This window comes from Taudactylus pleione, unplaced genomic scaffold, assembly GCF_031769625.1.
Source record: "Taudactylus pleione unplaced genomic scaffold, aTauple2 ptg000265l, whole genome shotgun sequence".
NCBI classification, from domain to species: Eukaryota; Metazoa; Chordata; class Amphibia; order Anura; family Myobatrachidae; genus Taudactylus; species Taudactylus pleione.
Genome location: NW_028284667.1, coordinates 2,295,170 through 2,315,000, shown reverse-complemented (window position 1 = coordinate 2,315,000; position 19,831 = coordinate 2,295,170). Strand labels below are relative to the sequence as shown.

The following is a 19,831-nucleotide window of genomic DNA, read 5'->3' as shown; positions in this document are numbered from 1 at the left end:
TGACTGTATATCTATTCTCCTTATGCGGTAAACAGCCCTTCATGCCGTAGCGCAGAGTGATGTGAAGTGTGATGTGAATAGGACGCACAAGCAGCATCTGCTGATTAAATCGATATGCGGCATGCCAATATGTGTGCGACTGTATCTGCATGTGAAATGCTACATTACAGTGTCACAGCAGCTGACACTATCGTAGCATTTCGTATACATTACAAAGCACTTTATCCAGATTTTCATTAAAATAAATACTATAGTTAAACTGAGGGTGCATAAACGCATGCATGTAAGTTTTTTATTTAAAAAAACCCCACACCTGTAACTACCACTTACAATGTTTAAAACACCTGTCACATCTTGAATGCATTATTCTGCACTTTGCAGAATTTCACCCCAATTATGACATATAATTATTGGCCCAATTAAACTAATTGAAAACTTTCAATTGCCTATTTAGTCATAAGGGGGCCAGGGGTGATGAATTAAGTCCTGACATTTTTATGTTAAAATAAGGATTTTTCCTGACTTTGCACCTACTCCTTACACCTGCTCCTTACATGCGGCAAAAAAGCTGCGTTAATTCCTATAGACATTAATTTTTTGCAGCCAATTGAATAGGAAAAACCTTGCGTCTGGCTGAAATTTCTCGTGCAGCAAAAACTTACAGACAATTGAATATGACCCATTGGACGGGATGTATGACGCATTGCATTTTGCACGCGATGCATACCGCCTCTCATAACCGTAAATAACACCAGTATACATGCATAGAATTGCAAAGGACAGCTCTCCCGATAAGAGCCATCCTTTGCGAGTGGGACTTCCGGATTTATGACCCAGAAATCTGTGTACTGTCTTTCTACGCATGCAAAGCAACCAAGTAGTTCCATCTACTCTATGTACAAAGAGCATCAGCTTTCCCATATCGGATGTGTGTATTTTCTATGCCATTCATATAACTTACTTCATACTAGGGGTAATAGAGATAGATGGAGGCGGTGGGGAAAGTCGCACAGGCACATCATATTCTTCCATTAGAACATTTGATAAAACCTAAGAAAAACAGAATGATTAGCATAATAGAATGTATGGGTATATTCTTATCAAAGACATTGGGTGTCATTTATGGAAATTAGTGAAGAGATAAGTCCAGGTAAACCTATAGCAACTAGATGCTTGCTTTGAATATTACTGCTAGGAAAGGGACAGAATTACATTGAATTTAATAATTTACAAAGTTACTGTAAACACCTCAACTGCTCATAATGTTATTTACAATTTATCTTAAATTAGCCTCAATATGGGTCTAATAATTTTTTCTACTAAGTGTCATAAAATCATTTTCCTTACCCTAACACTTTCTGATGATAATTCATGATGTTTATGTTGTTTATACAGAAATCTGACATCAGAACTCAAATGTCTCATATGCCTTCCATTTAAAATTGAATTAGCAGTTTTCCCAAGTTTAGGAGAGCTGTCAAATGACACACGACATGCACCAGAAATGTCTCTTGGGCACCAGGCTTCAATGGACATAGGCTGGTCCCTACAAGGCACATTTTCCACATGATGTAAGTGTCTACATGTTCTGCTGTCAGAAGGAATAGGTGGTGGTCTCTCCGGTGGGGGAGGAGGTTCTCTTAAAGGAGGTGGTGGTGCAGGAAGTGGTTTATCTTGTTTTCGGACCATACACGGAGAGGACTAATCAAAGAAAATAAATAAAACAAATTATTATACATAAACATTTTTTAGATATGACGCTATGACATATAAATAAGTTACATTTTATCAGTACAGGAGATTTTAGCAATTAAAATATTCAGTGTTTTGGCATACCATTATGGGGTCAAACATTATGGAAATTCAAACAGTAATTTGTAAATTCCAAACTTAAAAGTGCTGTAGACTCAGGCTGGGTATAATATAGGATGACTGATCGGTCAGCAAACCGATCAGTCGTCCTAGCGGCTAATTGGTAAGCAATACACACTTATCAATCGGCCGCTTGATGCGTATGGGCTGACATCACAACGTTTGCAAGCCCAGTTGAGATGTCAGTGTTGGTGTTCCCTACAGTAACTGTACAGGCAGTCGGCGGGTCGCCTGTACACACAGCTAGATGCATAGCTATATATTCAGATATATCAACAGTGGCTGCAGGGCCGTCCTGATAGGTCTGTGTATGACATCATTCACAGATCTATCAGGTGTACACCGATGTACTCAGGGCCAGATTAACAATGGGGCGGATGGAGCTACAGCTTCAGGCCTCCACAAGAAAATAGGCCCATTGTCATGACAACATGATGTTGACTGGCCATCTGCTCTCCACACAGTCGGCCATAAATCATAAGTATAAAAATTTTATTTCTATTTACGTCACAAAATTAAGCATTTTTTTCTTTTACATATTTAGGGAGACATTGGGTCTGAGAGTATAAAGGGTGTACACGCCCACATGGCACTGGCCACTCCCACACAGCACTGGCCACACCTCCTCTCTTCTCATAATAGGCCCTTGGTCATTTTCAGCTCCAGGCCCATGTGGCCCTCAATCCGGCCCTGGATGTACTCACGATATATCGCTAGTCGATAGAACTAGCGATATATCGCCAAGTGTGTACCCAGCATAAGCCTTCTGTAACCCTTTGGCAGGGATTGGAGCTGGTCTGATAGATTTTTAGCAGTTGCTGTTTGAAGCTTTATCCATGTTTTTAGTGGATAGTTTAATTTAAACATTGCTGCTTTTCAGAGGATTTATGTTTAAACAGTTGTAAGCAAAAGAACAACTAGGTCATGTATAATACATCTAATTTACATGAGTTTCCTTTAAACCCAAAGCTTTTGTTCCTTTAAATTTTGTCCATTTGTTTCCAAAACCACTTACTGAAATCTTGTTCTTTGCATCAAATTTTGTGGGCTTGTTTTCTTCTGTATTTCACCCACTGCGCCTAGTACATTTACCGTACAGTGTGTGCTGAAGACATAATATTATAATAACTATAAATATGCAACAAAGCACAACCATAGACACAAAATAAAGGGTGTCTAACAGTCCACATACAGTATGGTACAGACAAGTATGAATATACAGTAATGCACACACGTATTATAATTGCTTTGCTGCAAGTAACTTCTGAATAGCATATAATGCAGCTCAACAAAAGATGGCGCTCCAAGGGATATGCTGCACTGCTTTACACCAATATATTCAGTAACAGTAACTTTTGTTTAATCCACTTGAGATTCCGGTTTTATATTGTAAAGGAGTTTTACCTTTGGTGACCCTGTGGGACTGGCACAAGGCGAGCGAGCTACTCCTTTCTGAATAAGATCCAGCCGTGGAGGAACAGGTGGAAGATTTAGATGGGGGATCTGCAGAGGATCAGGGGGAGTTTTTTTCCTTTGTGAAAGGGGGGAGGAACCAGGAGATGTCACAGGAGAATTCTGTCTATCATTCATCTACAACAAAAATAGCAACATCATTATTATAATAAGATCTGTGCTTCTGAAACCTCCTTTTTTGGACTCAAACTTTGTCAGTGCATGCAACCCTGCAGATTAAAGTGAGTACACAGGAATTCACTGACCTGAAAGAGTACAAAACCCTAATGTAGGGATTACAAAGAATCTGTAACTTTAATACAGTATGATTTCATTTACAATATCATGCCAATGAAATGTGTCAAATCATTTTTTTTTCTGATTTACATTACCATTGAACTGATCTGAAACCTCTTTCTAAAGCTTGTTCCAGATCTCAGTTTTCTTGAGATTTCTGGCTAAATAGTGACTGAAAACAAATATTGAAGTAAAACAATTTAGTAATATTAAAAGCCGGGCAACAAATCAACTACTTTCGTACCATTAAAAACTAAGGAAATAATGTATTAGGAACTACTGGATTTCAGACTTATTTTGGTTACCTCCAAATGATTTACTTTCCGATACTTTGCAATGGTTTATTCTCTAGTCTATACCATTATTCTTGCTTCCCACAATATCCTTCATTTTAATTAAATATTTATATATTCAGATGAGCAATCCAGTTCAATTGCAGCCACCATACTTTGAAACATTACTGTTTATATCAAATCAATGAAAGTTTTACTGACTTTTTAATCAGCAAAATTATCTCTTAAAAAGTATTGATATACAGAAACATTTGTAAAGAATTATCCTTGTAATTGTGAAGCAAATATAAATACATTAAAAACTTCAACCTGATACAGGAATCGGCATGATATCCCGAGACAGTTGGGATGCCGGCTGTCAATAGACTGACAGCGACATCCCGATGCCTACAATCCAGACAGGGGAACGGTGAGTAGTATTCCCCTGCCCTATTCACCCCCTAACCCTCCTTTACTGTACCCCAACACTAACCCTCCCTACCCCGCTCCTAACCCTCCCTCCTTAGTGCCAAACCCTAAACTCTCCCCTCCCCCACTGCGGCTAACACTTACTCGGCCCCGATATACTTAAGATCGGGATGCCGGCTGTCGGGATTCCGGCGTCTGCATCTCCAGCCATGTTGGGATTCCGGCGCCGGTCTTCTAATGTTGAACGGGATTCCGGCACTGAGATTTTGGCATCCGTCATCTCGGCCATAGGTATATTAACCACATCCTCTGATACATAGCACAACCTTGTTACTATGGGAATTTGAGCAAGTGTTTCTGGCTAACATGCACATTTGTATTCTAGCAGTAGAGCCGATTATTCAATTAATGATGTAGCCATTACAACTAACTTTGCCCCTCCTCCTTTGAACAAAAAAAAATAAATCCAAAAGCAGAAAATACACAAGATGAAGAGCACAGATTGTGTTACCTTTCTCACAGAGGCCAGTCGGGTCATTATCAAGCATTCCTCCCGCTCATCCTCATCATCAAAGTCCAGAATGGGAGTACCTAAACTATCTAGAATGCTGCAGCCCCTGTTTTCATCTCTTGGATCAAAAGGGTCGACTATAATTGGTTCAGTGCCCTTGATTTCACAACGACAGAAAGGACAACCCTGACCATCAGATTCCTGCAAAGAACAAAATCAAAGTCTAAACCAGTTGCGAATATGAGCTGCTCATCATATGTAATTGCATCTATATAGAACGACTGACAGCACAATATGTACATATTCAAGTTTTTGATGGCTTAGTCATAAAAAATATCAATATTCAGTCTAATCTTTTGATTTATAACCTTCCTTAAATATTTAAAGTATTAAATACAATTGAGGTCACCAAAATAAGAAATTTGTCACCTCGTTTAAGATTACAATGATGTTTGATAAAAGCTGGATAAAACTCTGGTCTTAAAATATTTGTTATGAAGCACGAGCATTATATACAGTTTACGGTAAAATAATCTTTTTCTCATGGGGAAGCTGAGTGAACCTTGACTGAAAGGCCAAGTTAGTCGCTACATTCAGAGCTTAAACGTTTTGAGTAGCTCTCCCATCATATGTTTAGGACAGTCTGTTTTCTGATTAGAGATGTAAGCTAGAACTTTTATTTTCATACATTGCATACTCCTAATGCAACCAAATTAATGGAATGAGTTCGTGTTTCCTTCCTCTAATAGTTACTGTTTTATAGCATTTGGCATCCATATTGAAGTATGGGGGGGGATTTTATGACTTATGATAGGCTACAAGTCTTCCAATTTCTGACAAAATTATGTGACACTTGTCATTACACGTTTATTTGCAGTGAAATCTCCACAACACCGGAGAGTAAGAAAAACAAAGTGTGCACAAAGCATGACACAAGGACATAGCAGACAGGTAAGAATGAACAGAAGGTTTGGAGTACCCTGCTCACAAGAGCTTACAATCTAATAAGTAGCAGGTTACCGCAGAACACGAAAGAGGAGGGATGAATAGAGTATAGAGAAGCAGCAAACAGTGCTCAGTGTGAATGTCAGGTGCATAAGCAAGCAGTATTGATTGTGAGTTGTGTTAGGTGTGAGAGTGGTAGACAATGGTTAAGAGATGGATTTGTGAGTTGGATGAGGCATGGTAGAAAAATCCATTGGTGGGCAGTTGCATGGTGGGAGTTCCATAAGTGGGTAGCAGCATGAGAGAAAAGCAGATCTAAGAGGTGGAAAGGGAAATTACATGGCGAGTAGGTCAGAGAAGCAAGAAGAGAAGGTGTTAATGAGTGTGAGGAGTTCGAAATGAATTCGGAGCTATAGGGGAGACATTTTAGAAACAGAAATTGACACGGAGGAAGAGAAACGTCATTTAGGAGGCGTTGCCGTAATTGAGGCAGGAGATGAGCCTGGATAAGGGCTATGGTTGTATCCAGGTGACGGGACTGCTACAGAGATTGTATGTGAGGGAAAAAGAGAGAAGGCAGTGTGTGTGGGGAACAGGGAGAGTGCGGCACAACAGAAGATAGAGTTTAGTGGGTGCTTTGGAAGAGAGAGGGCAGATGAGTTCCGTTTTGGACATATTGAGCTTACGTAGCTTTTGGTGCATCCATGTGGATATGGCAAAGAGAGTTTGAAAATTTGAATATTCGTAAAGGGGAAAAGCCAGAGAAGGAGAAGTAGATCAGGCAGGCACTAGACTCACTCAACAATACATGCCCACATGTTTTTCGAGTTAGTAATTTTAAAATATGAAAGCGATCCATATGCAGGCAGATTATACACGGGAAGCAATCGGGAAGCCGACTGCCTAAATACCGGCAGCCGGCTTCCCGACTGTCATATCCCGGCAAGGGTGAAATGCCGGGCGTCTAGATGTAGACGCCCGCATTTCCCCGACGCCGGGAGACCGGCGCCCGGCATCCCGATCGTAGTGATGCTGGGTGCCGTGAGCGGACAGCCGCGGCGGGGGAGGGTTAGGTTTAGGGCTCCCGGGGGGGGACTTAGGGTTAGGCACCCCCCTGGGAGGGTTAGGTTTAGGCTAGGGGGAGGGAGGGTCAGGGTTAGGCACCCCCGGGGGGGACTTAGGGTTAGGCACCCCCCCGGGGACTTAGGTTTAGGCAGCGGGGACGGGGGTGGTTAGGGTTAGGCACCCCTAAGGAGGGTTAGGGTTAGGTTAGTAGATACTCACCTATCCATGATCTGGATTTCCAGCGCTGTCGGGCTTCCGCTGCTCGGAACTCTGCTGATGTCGGCCTGCCGCTGACGGGAATCGAACCGCCGGCCATGCGGCCGACGGTATTTCATGCCCATTCCTTATACACAGACTCTATGTAATCATTTTTTTTTTTAAATAGTTAACCTTGTTGCAATTATGGTTTCTAAACGTTTTAATTTGTGTGCACGCTGACACATCTATAGATCCCAAGTCCTGTTTATTATATTGTATACTAAGGATGTGATCATTTCAAGTGAATGTGTAAGGCGTGATACTTCCCTTTGCTTATCTTGTCCAGGGAAAGAGGTATTTCCCCAACCTACATACTAGGTGCAATAGAGCACATCTGCCCCAGTCTTCTCATTCCCCCTCCTCGGACAACAATGGGAAGCCTTCCATTTGGAGCATCATGGCCGGATAGGTGACAGAAGGGGTATCAACTAACCAACAGTGATGCTCCAATTGGAAGCCTTTCAGTTGTTGTCAAAGGAGGAGGCATGAGACAGAGGAACAAGGCATACAGAGCCATTTAGCTGCAGCCAGGCAATTATAATTTGTTGTCAGAGCGAATACTAGTAAACTACAATTAAATTCAGACGTGGGTGGCAGCCCACAAGAGGGAGCAAAAAAAAAAAAAAGGGGGAAGAGAGGAGTTGGATCAGAAGAGGAGTATAAGGAGAAAATTGTAAACATATAGATGACAAAAAAGAGTGAAGGAGGCAAAAAATTTATAAATAATAAGAAAAAAGGGGTTTTAGGAAAAAAGGATTTAACTGGTGAAAGATTACAACAGGATAGCCGAGTGGTAAATGGAAGCTGTGCGGAAATTTAAACACAAAAGGAGGTATAAATTATATTCTTAAAACCTAAAGTATGCTTCTCCCAAGTGATTGTTTATTAACTAACACAACCTTAAAAGAAAAGTTAACCTGGTATTATTTACCACAGCCGTAAATGAGGAAATTAACTGTTATATATTAGTCGAATTTTATGTCTGGATTGTTAAGAATTTAAACATGTTGCAAAACATTGAAAGAGAAAACATAAATAACTGAAAAAATAAACCAGTCAAAAAATAGAGGAAATGCATTGTATTGTACCAATTGGCATGTGATAAAATAAACTAGTGGAAAGTGAATTAAATATGAGTTAATCAATACTACTCCTCAGTGTGTAGTAACAGCATTTTCCTTTATTGTCGGGAATAATAAATAAAGCTGACCTCTTAGGGGCCAAGAAGTGCAAATATCCCTACTGGTCAGTGCTGTCTGCGATCACTCCATCCTGAAATTGTATGATCAAATACAGCTGGGCAAAGACCCTCTAGCCTGCCGTCAGTAAAGAATCAGCTCAGAGTAGCATTCTACCACATGTCTCCAATTTATACGATAAGTTGAAAGACCTTATGTCTGTGAAATTGAACACCACTTTATGTTAGGAATTTGCCAATGATCCTGTGATGTGCCATTTCAGCTTTCACAATGGCCTCTACTAGCAGTAGACAGCTGTTCCACAGAGAACATACAGATGTAGCAAGTGTTAAGCTGACATTTGACATGACAATTTTATTCATGTAATCTGCATTGATTAAGGAAACAGAGCTTTAAGTGTACTTCTCAAAGTGAAATATTGGAATTCTTAAAGACATTTTAAAGAGTGCAAATGGCTGTCTGATTTATCTGAAGAATTAGATGGAAAAGATTGGACTGACACATGGAACAATTTGGAACACCTTTTGTCTGTGTTAAAATTAAAGGAACCGTTTAAAAGATTTTTTACGTTGGTATTCTGATCCAGTTAGAAATCATACTACAACTGCTGATAGAGGTTGGGGAGCTCACTCATTAATTGGTTCCCTTCTACATATTTAGCGGGAGATTCCAAATTATTAATATTATTATAGTGACTCATTAGTCACTAGAATGAATGTATGTTAGTGAGTGGGTGTGAGATGTGTGGTTTGTGGGTATTGTATGTAACTGTGTGGGGATGAGTAATGAGGTGCACAACCAATGTGTTTATAGTGTTGTGCCTTGGTGCAAAGAAATGAAATGAATGACGATGTAGGGTATGCAGTGACCAAACAGTTTATTGAGTAGTCACAATGCTTTCCTTGCGGATGATGAAGATGAATTGCTTGAGTCTGTCCTTTTAGGAAACACCATTTACAGTATAGTAGTACCAATACTCCTGCTGTGCAGTTTTGTGGGTGTGTGCTTGATGGATGAAGTAGGTGAGTCCTTGAGGGAGCAGCATGACTCCATAGACTTCTGTGTCTATGAACACTCAAGGGTGTTTGTACTGTGTGTAGTACAATTCAGAAAGTGATAGTGGTGTCCTGAAGTCCAGAAGACAGAGAGGCAATTGGAAAAGCTGGAAATAAAAGCAAGATGTAGTTCAGGAAACATATTTGTCATCATCATACAGTTGGTATCTGAAACCAAATGAGCTCATGAAAGAGAGAAGGGCAGGGGGCCCAGGACAGAGTCTTATGGAACCCCAACCAAAATGAATGGAGGATGTGGTAGAAGTGGAGACACTGAAGGAGCATTAATGTACTAAACCTTGGATAGAGATAAAGTATCAACCAATCAGCTCCTGTCACTTTAAAGGCTATGTTTGTAAAAGTGAGTTATGAGCTGATTGGTTGGTACTTTATCTCTCTCCAAGTCTTGGTAAACAGACCCCCTAAGAATGGTAGAGGGAGAATTAGGAGAAAACATGTTAAGGAGTAGAGGATTTTTTAGTAGAAGAGGGCGGTCAACTGTGTCTAAAATCAGCAGGGAGGTCAAGGAGGGCTAGAATGGATAAGAGGTCCTTAAACTTAACTGAGCAGGTCATTGGTCTCTTTAGCAAGTAAGCAAAGAGAAAGTGGGTTAGGCGATTGGACATAAGTCACTCAAGTAGTTTAAAGGCAAAAGGGAAGACAGAGATGGAGCAGTAGCTGGAGAGATAAGCAAAGTCAAGTGAAGATTTCTTAAGGATTGGCTAAATAGAAAAGAAGGTGCAAGAGGAGAGCGAGATCTTGAAAAGATGACCGAGGTGCAAGCAGGCATTGGGGTCAGAGAGGGACTGGAGTGGGGACTAAACTGAATCAAGGGGAATCGAGAGATGGGAGGAGTAGGAGGTGTTCAAGTACCTAGTCTCCAGTGACAGAAGGGAAGGAACTGAGGGTGAGTGTGAGGGTTGTGGGAAAGGAGAATTGATGTAATGAGTGTTTCAACTTAATCTCTGAAGAAGGTTACAAAGTCTTTTGCAGGAAGAAAAAAAAAAAAAAAGGATAAGATGGAAGTGGTGGGCAGAGGAGGGAGGCAAAGAGGCGACTGGGGTTGATTGCTGGGGCGGACATGAAGAATCTAAAGTATGAATGCTTGGCAAGAGATAGTACCAAATTTGTAGTGCAGGAATTCAGCACGGGAGTAGGATTTCTGACAATGGTGTTCAGCTGTACAGAACATTCATTTCTGCAAATGGCATGTATGTTTGGAGTACCAGGGTTGGGGTTTAGGTTGATCCGAGGTGAAGTGCGGTGATGATGCAGCTTGTTCTATGGCTGAAGTGCAGGTTTAGCTCATTCTAAACAAAACTAAGTGGAATACTCTGAGTATGGCAAAGGATGAAGAAAAGCTTGCAACAGATCAGAGAATACTTCATATTGTACATAGAAATATAAATGATTTCATTACATGCGACAGCATGATTGCCTTGAGGTATTATGAGCTCTCTCACCATACAGCATAAATAGCTAACCTGAGGTCGACCTTAAATCATGCCAGTCAGCTACTTCATTAGTCACAAACTGTAGTTACCCGGCATATGCCCGGTCCCTTTCCTATTTCTATAATTAAATTACGGTATATGCTTTTCAAATGTCTAGGTCTTTTAAACTCACATTAACTTGATAAGTCATTTTAGTGTGTAGAGCAGTGGTTCTCAACTTCAACCCTCAAGTTTTTCCAACAGATCATATTTTGAGGATTTTTGCCTGTGGAAGCTGGTGGGATAATTTAAACATACAATAAAGGTCTGCGCTAGTCGTCTTGTGTGTGGGATAATTATTTAACCAAAAGTTAGAATAACTCACCTGTGCATAGTGAAAGAAATACACAAAACATGGTGGTACTCCACATAGAAATCAGTACATGGAACTGATGGCTATGTAAGGGGCCCTGCTGCTAGCTTTAGTACGCTGTAACTTCCCATTTTTGTCATCTCTTCTAGGTGTTACCTATTCAACCCAGGGTAACCTATGTAGTGCACCCAAAATGGCTGCCTCACCTGGTACCCTTCGTAAGTGGGATATAAGACCTATGGAAGCTATTTCCCAAAATCGCTACATTATGTCCATTGTACCTGTTATGTTAATTGTTTTTGGTTTGTTGTCTTCTTTCTTTAATACTTAACACCTGTGCTTTGTTTCTGGTATTGTAAAGTGACTGAGTCCTGATGGAGAAAAGAGCTATATAAATACAATTATCACTTGAGGACTGGAGTTGAGAACCCTTGGTGTAGCGATGTTTATTATAAGTGATCTTGTTCAGGGAGTTTGCAGTGTAGCATAGTGTGTATTTTTTATATTAAGAAATTAAATAACTATAAAGTGTAGCTAGATTTATGAAGAACGCTGATATACCAAAATTACCATAAATACATTTTCTGCTATATAAAATAAAACCAAAACAGGTGAGCTGGATACAAGTCCTATAAACAATCAATGTCTACCTCCCAACATCTTGGAGAGACTCCTGGCAGACACCACATGGGAGCGCCCAGAGCATACTTGCCTACTTTTGAAAATGCATTTCAGGTAGAGTGTGAAAGCAGCACCTATGAGTGCGACGGTAAAGTGGGCGTGTACTGCTACATCTGAGAGGCGTGTAGTACATGTGAGAGGCGTGTCATACACTGAGGGGCGTGTCATACATCTGGTCTGAGGGGCGTGTACAGCTACATCTGAGAGGCGTGTCATAAAATTGACTTACATCCAAATGTAAATGAGCCCCAAAGCAGTCAGTAAGATCTATTTGTTGATTAAAACACACTATCGCTTTTCAGAAAATGCATGTAGCCATAGGGATCATTGTGCCTTATAACCAATGCAGGAAAATGATACTAATGATCCAATTTGAATGTAGATATCGGTTTATTTTTATATATAATATATTCATAATGGCAGTAAGTTAGAATCAGGGAGATTGCTAGGCTCTTCAGGGAGACAGGGAGATTGCTACTGTTTCAGGGAGTCTCCCTGACAATGAGGGAGAGTTGGCACATATGGCCCAGAGAAGAAGCATGGTCTCCTGGCCTGCCCCATTTCATCACTCTAGGGCCTGGCCCAGCACTCCCGGGGATGCTGGCCTGCCCCCTTACTGTGTAGATTCCATTCCATTTGCATGGGCACACCATTTGTTCACGCGCTGAAAGAGTGCGCTCATCTCATACCTCCCCTTCCCCCCTGGGCGATGTTTTAGATAAAGACAGCAGGGTTATTAGAAAAGGAGAGCAACTGGCAACATGTGAAATTAAAATAGTTAGACTGCGTGTTTTAGTGAATTTCAGCCACGCTAAACTTTATTAAGAGAAATTAAGCAACAAAAAAATAACTCACGTGCCATACATTCTGAATAAGATCCCATGACTAAATTAGCAGCAACATCTAAAAAGTCTACAAGTTTTACACAGCTTTACACAAACCTGCCAAATTCTCTTTAAAAATAAGGTAAGTTGTATTTGTGAGGATCTGACCAATATGTCTGCCTGTGAAAAATTAGATGCCAATAAATTTCAGAAATCAAAAGATATAACACACAAAATGCTTAACAAGCATTAAAGCGGGTAAAATGAAGTTACTGCATTCTAGCCACGTATTCTGCATAAAGTGAAATTGATTTCTGTCAGTTGCTGTTCACAGTTGAGGAACTTGGGCATAGTTAGAAAATAAAGCACATACCTAAGGTGAATGTAGATGGATAATATTTTGGTAACAGTTTTTACATCCATGGATATATGTACTCAGTCATACTTGTGGGCAAGCTTGGCAATTATTTTAAATCATTTATTTACATATTAAAAAGAAAAAAAAAAAAGACAGCTAGGAAAGCAGTATGGCAGATGTAACTTAAGTTGTTAAATGCAAATATTTGAAGAAATTGCCCACTGTGCAGAATAACTTTGGATTTTACGGGTCATTAAAAACAAACAAAAAATAATACACAACAAATAATCCCTACTGTGGATTGAATAGTCAAGAACAAGCAAAGGAAAAAATAAAATGTTTTCAAGGAAAACACGAAACCACTAATACCGCTTTTCCACTACCACAATAACTCATGTAATTACTGGGCTACTCGGGTCATGGCTTAGTGGAAGAGAGTCCCAAAAATATAACCTGGGTAAAGTGACTCGGGAATCAAACCCAGGTAGCAGCCATGGTTGGACACGGGAAGGACCAGGGTAATGGTGCAGTGGAAATGGTGCAAACCGGGTTATTTGATCCGAGTCATGCCAAAAGATGCTTATTGGAGTTTCTGGGGTGCTCTGATATCATATAATTTGTTAGAGACCCAGAGAGCAACACATGCAGCCATAGCCACAGACTGACCAAAACACCTACAACAGCAGCATGTCTGCCTTTATCTGGACATACAGAGACCAGAGAGCTACTCCTTAATAGGGGATAGCAGGAAATCAAAAGGCATATGACAGGCACCGTGAAAAATGCAGCTGCATATTGGAACATCTCTCAGATTCTGGCATCAACCGATTACACAACAGGTCGTATATAAACAAAAAGCCTTGCACAAACACTTTACTAAAGTGCATGATAATAATAGAAAAATCGCTGCTGCATGCTTGGAATGGCCATACTGTGGTCTATGCTACAGCATGTTCAGCCACAAGGCATATCCTCCTCCAGCCAGATGTCTGTTCTAGAGAACAGCCAAGAAACCCCAGCCAGTACACAAGCAAGCCTGCCGTACTCCCAATGCAGCCCATCATCATCGCTCCTTGTGTCCGATGGCCCCACAGATGAAATGGATTCCTCCACCAATGATGACAGCATAAATGGCATCATAGACGAGGTAGTAGAGTCACACCCCGAGATGGCGCAACCCACAGAGACCCCAGTGTAAAGTTCAAATTGTAAGTATAACATTTTTAAAAAAGGGGATTTTTGTCCTTACCTTTAAATCCTTTTCTCGGATTCCCTGGGGGACACAGGGATCATGCTGGGGTATAGGGTGCAGAGGAGTCAGGGCACCAAATGGATAAATTATTTTACCCAGTAGCATAGGGAGCCTCTTCCTATACTCTGCCTTCAATGCTAGGGGGACCAGTTACGTTAACAAGCACAAGGAATGGAGGAAGAGTAAGGAGAAGGAAAATCACTAAACACACAGCTCACACACACAAAACTAGAGCATCCCCAGAAAGGCTCCTGGATCCCTGGTCTGGGAACAGTACTTCAGCATGATCCCTGTGTTCCCCCATGGAGGAGAGAGAAAGCACACTACATTCACTAAAATCGAAACGGTATCTGTTGCAGAGTGTCGCTAGTGTGCAGGTGGGAGAAGGCCACGTACACATGTACACAACCACCACTAGGTCAAAGTGCAGTGGAAAAGGGTCTGAAGCAGGGTCCGATCCGGGTTGGACCAGTTTTCAAAATACCGGGTCCAACAAAGTATTCTGGTGGAAAAGGGGTATGAGTAGCTTTTGGTTAGTAGGATAGACAGTGGTTCTCAAAGTCCATCCTCAGGACCCAACACAGTTCACATTTTTCTGATCACCTAGCAGGTGCACAAGTGTATTAGTTACTCACTGACACATTTTAAAAGAGCCACAGATGGAGCTAATTATTTCACTTGTGATTCTGTGAGGAGATCTGGAAAATATGACCTGTGTGGGGTCCTGAGGACAGAGTTTGAGAACCTGTGAGGTAGTAAATAGGTTAACATACAAATAGTCGACACAGAAAAGGCCGCCATATAAAAGGTCGACGCCAAAAAGGCTGACACATGGTTTTTCACGATTTTTAGTAAGGAGCTTGGTGGAGGATTAGGCTGCGGAAGGGTAAGGTTAGACATTAGGGGAGAGTTAGGGTTAGGCACCAGGGGAACGGTTAGGGTGAGGATTAGGGCTAAAAAATTTTTGAAAAAAGTAAAAAAATTAAGCATTAAGCGTTGACCGTTTTTTTTTTAAAACATTTTGAGCCAATCTTTTGACCCTGTCGAAAATTTGGTGTCGACCCATTGACTGTCTACCTAAATACTGTATATCTTTCAATCCCCAACCTCTTTTGAATAAAAAACATGAAAAATGTTGTCTTAAACAAATGTATAAAATTAAGGCAATTCGTAAGCCAATACATTATATGCAATATAATATTCAAATATTGGCTGTTCTTTTATGCACATCCCTATAAATTTGTGTATACAAATAATCATACTTATTTTTATGCATGTAAAATTGATTTAGTAAACCTATATAGCCACAACAGAGTAAGGTCAGGCAACCACTAATGTTGCAATGGACGTTAATAAAAAGGCCAGTGAAAATGTATGTCAAGTAGTTTATTGCTCTAACTTTTTCTTTTCTATTTTATTGTTACTGAGGGGGATGTAATCAGGATCCAGATGGTCAATGTTATGAATTCCAGTGACCACTCCTAGTAGGCCATCTAGAACTCAGGCTTTCGACGTCTTCCGCGGCCGCCTGGACTTACTGCTCGGAGTAGTAGCAGCTTACAGGCGTGTCGGAAGGAATCCAGTGATGAGGGAAAGAGTTAGAACAGGAAGAGTCAATGGTGTGGCTTAGAGAGGTGCAGTTTGTGTACCGATGGTAGAAAGCGGACTGTGAGTGTTGTGGCTTTGGGAGCCGATGGTGTGGCAAATGTACCGATGGTAGAAAGTTGGTAGTAGGTGCTGCGGCTTTGAGAGCCGATGGCAGCACGGTTGTATTAGTGCAGGTAGGAAGCCTTAGGAGCAGCTGGAGAGCCGGAGACAGCATGGAAGCTGCTGTTGCGGCTAAGTGCCAATGATGCGGCGCAAGCAGATGGTAGAAAGTTGGTAGTAGGTGCTGCGGCTTTGGGAGCTGATGGGAGCATGGTTGTATTGGTGCGGGTAGGAAGCCGTAGGAGCAGCTGGCGAGCCGGAGACAGTACGGAAGCTGCTGGTGCGGCTAAGGTGCCAATGATACGGCAAAAAGCAGATGGTAGAAAGTTGGTAGTAGGTGCTTTGGGGGCCGATGGCAGCACGGTTGTATTTGTGTGTCTAGGATGCCGCAGGAGTAGCTGGAGAGCCAAAGACAGCATGGAAGCTGCTGGTACGGCTAAGGTGCCAATGATGCGGCGAAGCTGATGGTAGAAAGTTGGTAGTTGGCGTGGCTAGGAAGCCGTAGGAGAAGCTGGAGAGCCGGAGACAGCATGGAAGCCCTTCGAGAAAACCAGAATCTTCACCACGAGGCGGAACAGAAAGCTTACCATGCAACCGAGCCGAGGGAACCCACAGGAAAGCTATAGTCGGTGGGACGGCAATAGGCCAGCGTGTACAAATAGGAGGATCATCCAATCACGCAGTGCTAAGGATAGCATGTGGCTTCCTGAGGTGTTCCGATCACCTAGCAACTGAGGGAACCGGAACAACCAGGGAAGGCGTTCTGCTCGACGGAGACAAGTTGTGACCACGACTTGTATAAGTCAGTATGACGATAGTCACAATACCGACAGTGGCATCCCGCTGTCGGTAGTAGGTAACCCCTAATACTTATCGCTGATATGTGTCACGATCCCAAAACATACCTAATATCGTTGGAAAGTATTAGGGTTAGGCTTAGGCATTAGAGGGAGGATTGAACCCACTGGAGGTCACTGTATGCTTGCTCAAAGAACTAACCCGCATTAAACACATAGAGCAAGATATGTTTGGAACTTAAAAGTAAACAGAACACATCTGAGCGCTAGTAAAAACGTGGGCATGAAAAAGAATGGGTTCTGCTTTCACAGCCATTTACTAGATTTATGCCAATGGTTACAAACCAACAAGGCTGTAGGCTGTACAATAAAGAGATGCATGATCATTGCACCAGTGAGATCTTAATCAGGCATAATTTTGTACATTATACTATAGAAATTTATACATTGACTAGATTAGTCTTAAAATTACTATTTGTACTTAAGCAGATATCAAACGCAAAATTAACATGGACATTTCCTACCAAGAGGTTTAAGGCACAAGCATTTCACACAGCAGGGAAAGCACCTCACATAGCTTTTTTTTTATTGACCTTTATTTTCAATACCCTCTAGCAACGGCAATTGTACAATTGAAAATATAAATCTTATATTAAGTGACTGTACCTGCCAAGACGTTAGACAAGAAGTACACATCAAATGTCCACATGGCTCAATCTTCACATCTTTATCATTCTCTGCACATATTTTACACAGCTGAAAAGTAGAGCCCATTTCACAGTACAGTTCGTATTGTTCCTGAAATTTGAAAAAAAAAAAACCCGAAACAAAACAATTACTTTAACTAAAATGTCTATAACAAGGCATTTGTTCCCACACCCTCTCCAGTCACTCCATTGTCCAGACCCCTAAACAACAACTTTTAAAGATTTTATAGGTTTCAGCTATTAACTCTCCAGAGCAGTACTGGGCGGCTCGGTTTCAACAATCTATAGTAAATTATATTTTAATATGGAACACACTTGCTCATATTTCCCTTTACAGGGCAACTGGTCCTAACATACAGTATGAGTAATACAAGAGAGTGATTACAAAAACAGAAATCTCATAAACAGGATTTAAACTGATCAGAAGTGTATAATGTAATGTGTATATATACAGTGAAGCATTAATATTAAAACCAATGACAGGTGAAGTGAATAACATTGATAATCTCGTTACAATGGCATCTGGCAAGGGGCAGGATATATTAGGCAGCAAGATCTTGAAGTGTTGCAAAATGGACAAGCGTGAGGATCTAAACGCCTTTGACAATGGTTAAATTGTGATGGCTAGATGACTGGGTGAGAGCATCTCCAAAAAACGGCAAGTCTTGTGGGGTGTTCCTGGTATGCAGCGGTTAGTATCTTGTGCGACCATAACCCTGTCATCGGTTCACAGGTTGTCTTCCTTGGATCACTTTTGGTAGTTACTAACCACTGCATACCAGGAACACTCCGCAAGACCTGTCGTTTTGGAGATGCTCTGATCGAAGTGCTATTTTGCCATCTCTACTCGTGCCATAATCTCCCCTCCACTTCATCTATCAGTTGATGTTCTTGCTTTTGTCACAGAAAACAAATCACTGACACACCCAACCCTACCTCACCCATTCCGTACTAAATTGTGTTACCAACTTTCTTATTTCCATATGAATGTCCCAAGACTACTTAAAGCTCAACGTATACAAAACAGAGCTCATCATACTTCCTCCAAGAATTACCACTATCATTCAAATCTCCCTCAATAACACAGCAGTTTAATCAGTCTCCCAAGTCCACTGCCTTTAATCTCCACATTAAGTCAACCAGTCCTTTCGCCTCCACCTTTAAAATATGTCCAGTTATGCTCACCCACAATGCTACCAGAACTCGCATCAAGACTGATCTTCCTCTCTAACCACACACCACGTTTCCATATATCTAACAGTGACTCTCCTCATCTTCCAGAATTTAATTCAAATGACTGATCCTAACCCACAAAGCCCTAAGCACCGTCATACCTCATATGTCATCTCCAGGGCCGCAGCTAGGGTAGTGCGGCCGGTGCCATCGCACAGGGCACCACAGGTCAGGGGGCGCTGTTTGGGCCTGTCAAATTTATGTTTATGATCATTCTCACTTATAGCTTCCTCTTATTTCATTCCCATCATCTCCTGGCCTCTCCTATCTCTTCCCTGGCCCTTCCCCATGAGGCCATTCCCCTTTTTTGGGTGCATTATGTCCCTTTGAAAAATGAGGGAGCGCCAATGCCCTTTCTGGCACAGGGCACTAAAAAGTCTAGTTACGGCTCTGGTCATCTCAACAGGTGCCGATATGCCTAATAATTATAATATTAATATTATATGATGTGATATTATAGTGTGCCGTTCTATAGCAATTCCTGGTTTAATGTTATACTTGAAGATAATGGAGCTTGCAATAATTAAGAGTGTCACATATTTGCTCTTTACATACTGGGATAAGTTGATGGAAGTGTTTGTTACAGAACATATGAACAGTTATATTGCTCAATTGGATACCATATCAGCAAATTATGAATTGTAGTCACAGTGGTTACTTGTTATACACTTTGCAGAGGCTTTATAGAATACTTGGTTACAATTATGTGAAGCCTTCAGTAAAATGTCTTTATAAGAAGCAGCAAGAGAAATAAATGAAATGGCAGCTACCTGTGTAACTTTTATGTGATCATGTGGTGTAGGCTCACACAAACCCGTCAAGTCAGGATTGTAGCTTCGTCCATCAGGAAATAGATAGCTAAGAAGAAAAACACAAGCCAGTTATTAGTGTCAAACTCCCCTCAGTGCTAGTGAATATCAGAAATGGTGTAGTAATACAGGACTTCAAACAAGACTGAACACTTAAAAGCAGTTCTATAAATAAATAAAAATGATATAGTTTTAAGCTATTCATCTGCAAGCCTATGAATCTGTGACTGCCTCCTTGGTAATACTTTAGAATATCACAATTTGGTTATTCCCCTAACAATTTTATACCACACCCCAATTAT

At 41.1% G+C, this 19,831-nt stretch overlaps 1 protein-coding gene across 1 annotated transcript in view; it reads right to left on the bottom strand.

The window, feature by feature from the left end:
• CBLB (Cbl proto-oncogene B) overlaps positions 1-19,831 on the bottom strand; it is a 209,788-nt gene that overhangs the window by 50,541 nt on the left and 139,416 nt on the right. Inside the window, exons 7-12 of the mRNA XM_088481111.1 lie at positions 19,491-19,578; positions 17,447-17,578; positions 4,834-5,034; positions 3,277-3,462; positions 1,348-1,701; positions 962-1,050 (exon numbers count right to left, since the gene is read on the bottom strand). Of these exons, the coding sequence (XP_088337237.1) occupies positions 962-1,050; positions 1,348-1,701; positions 3,277-3,462; positions 4,834-5,034; positions 17,447-17,578; positions 19,491-19,578 (1,050 nt within the window). The remainder of the gene's footprint in view (positions 1-961; positions 1,051-1,347; positions 1,702-3,276; positions 3,463-4,833; positions 5,035-17,446; positions 17,579-19,490; positions 19,579-19,831) is intronic.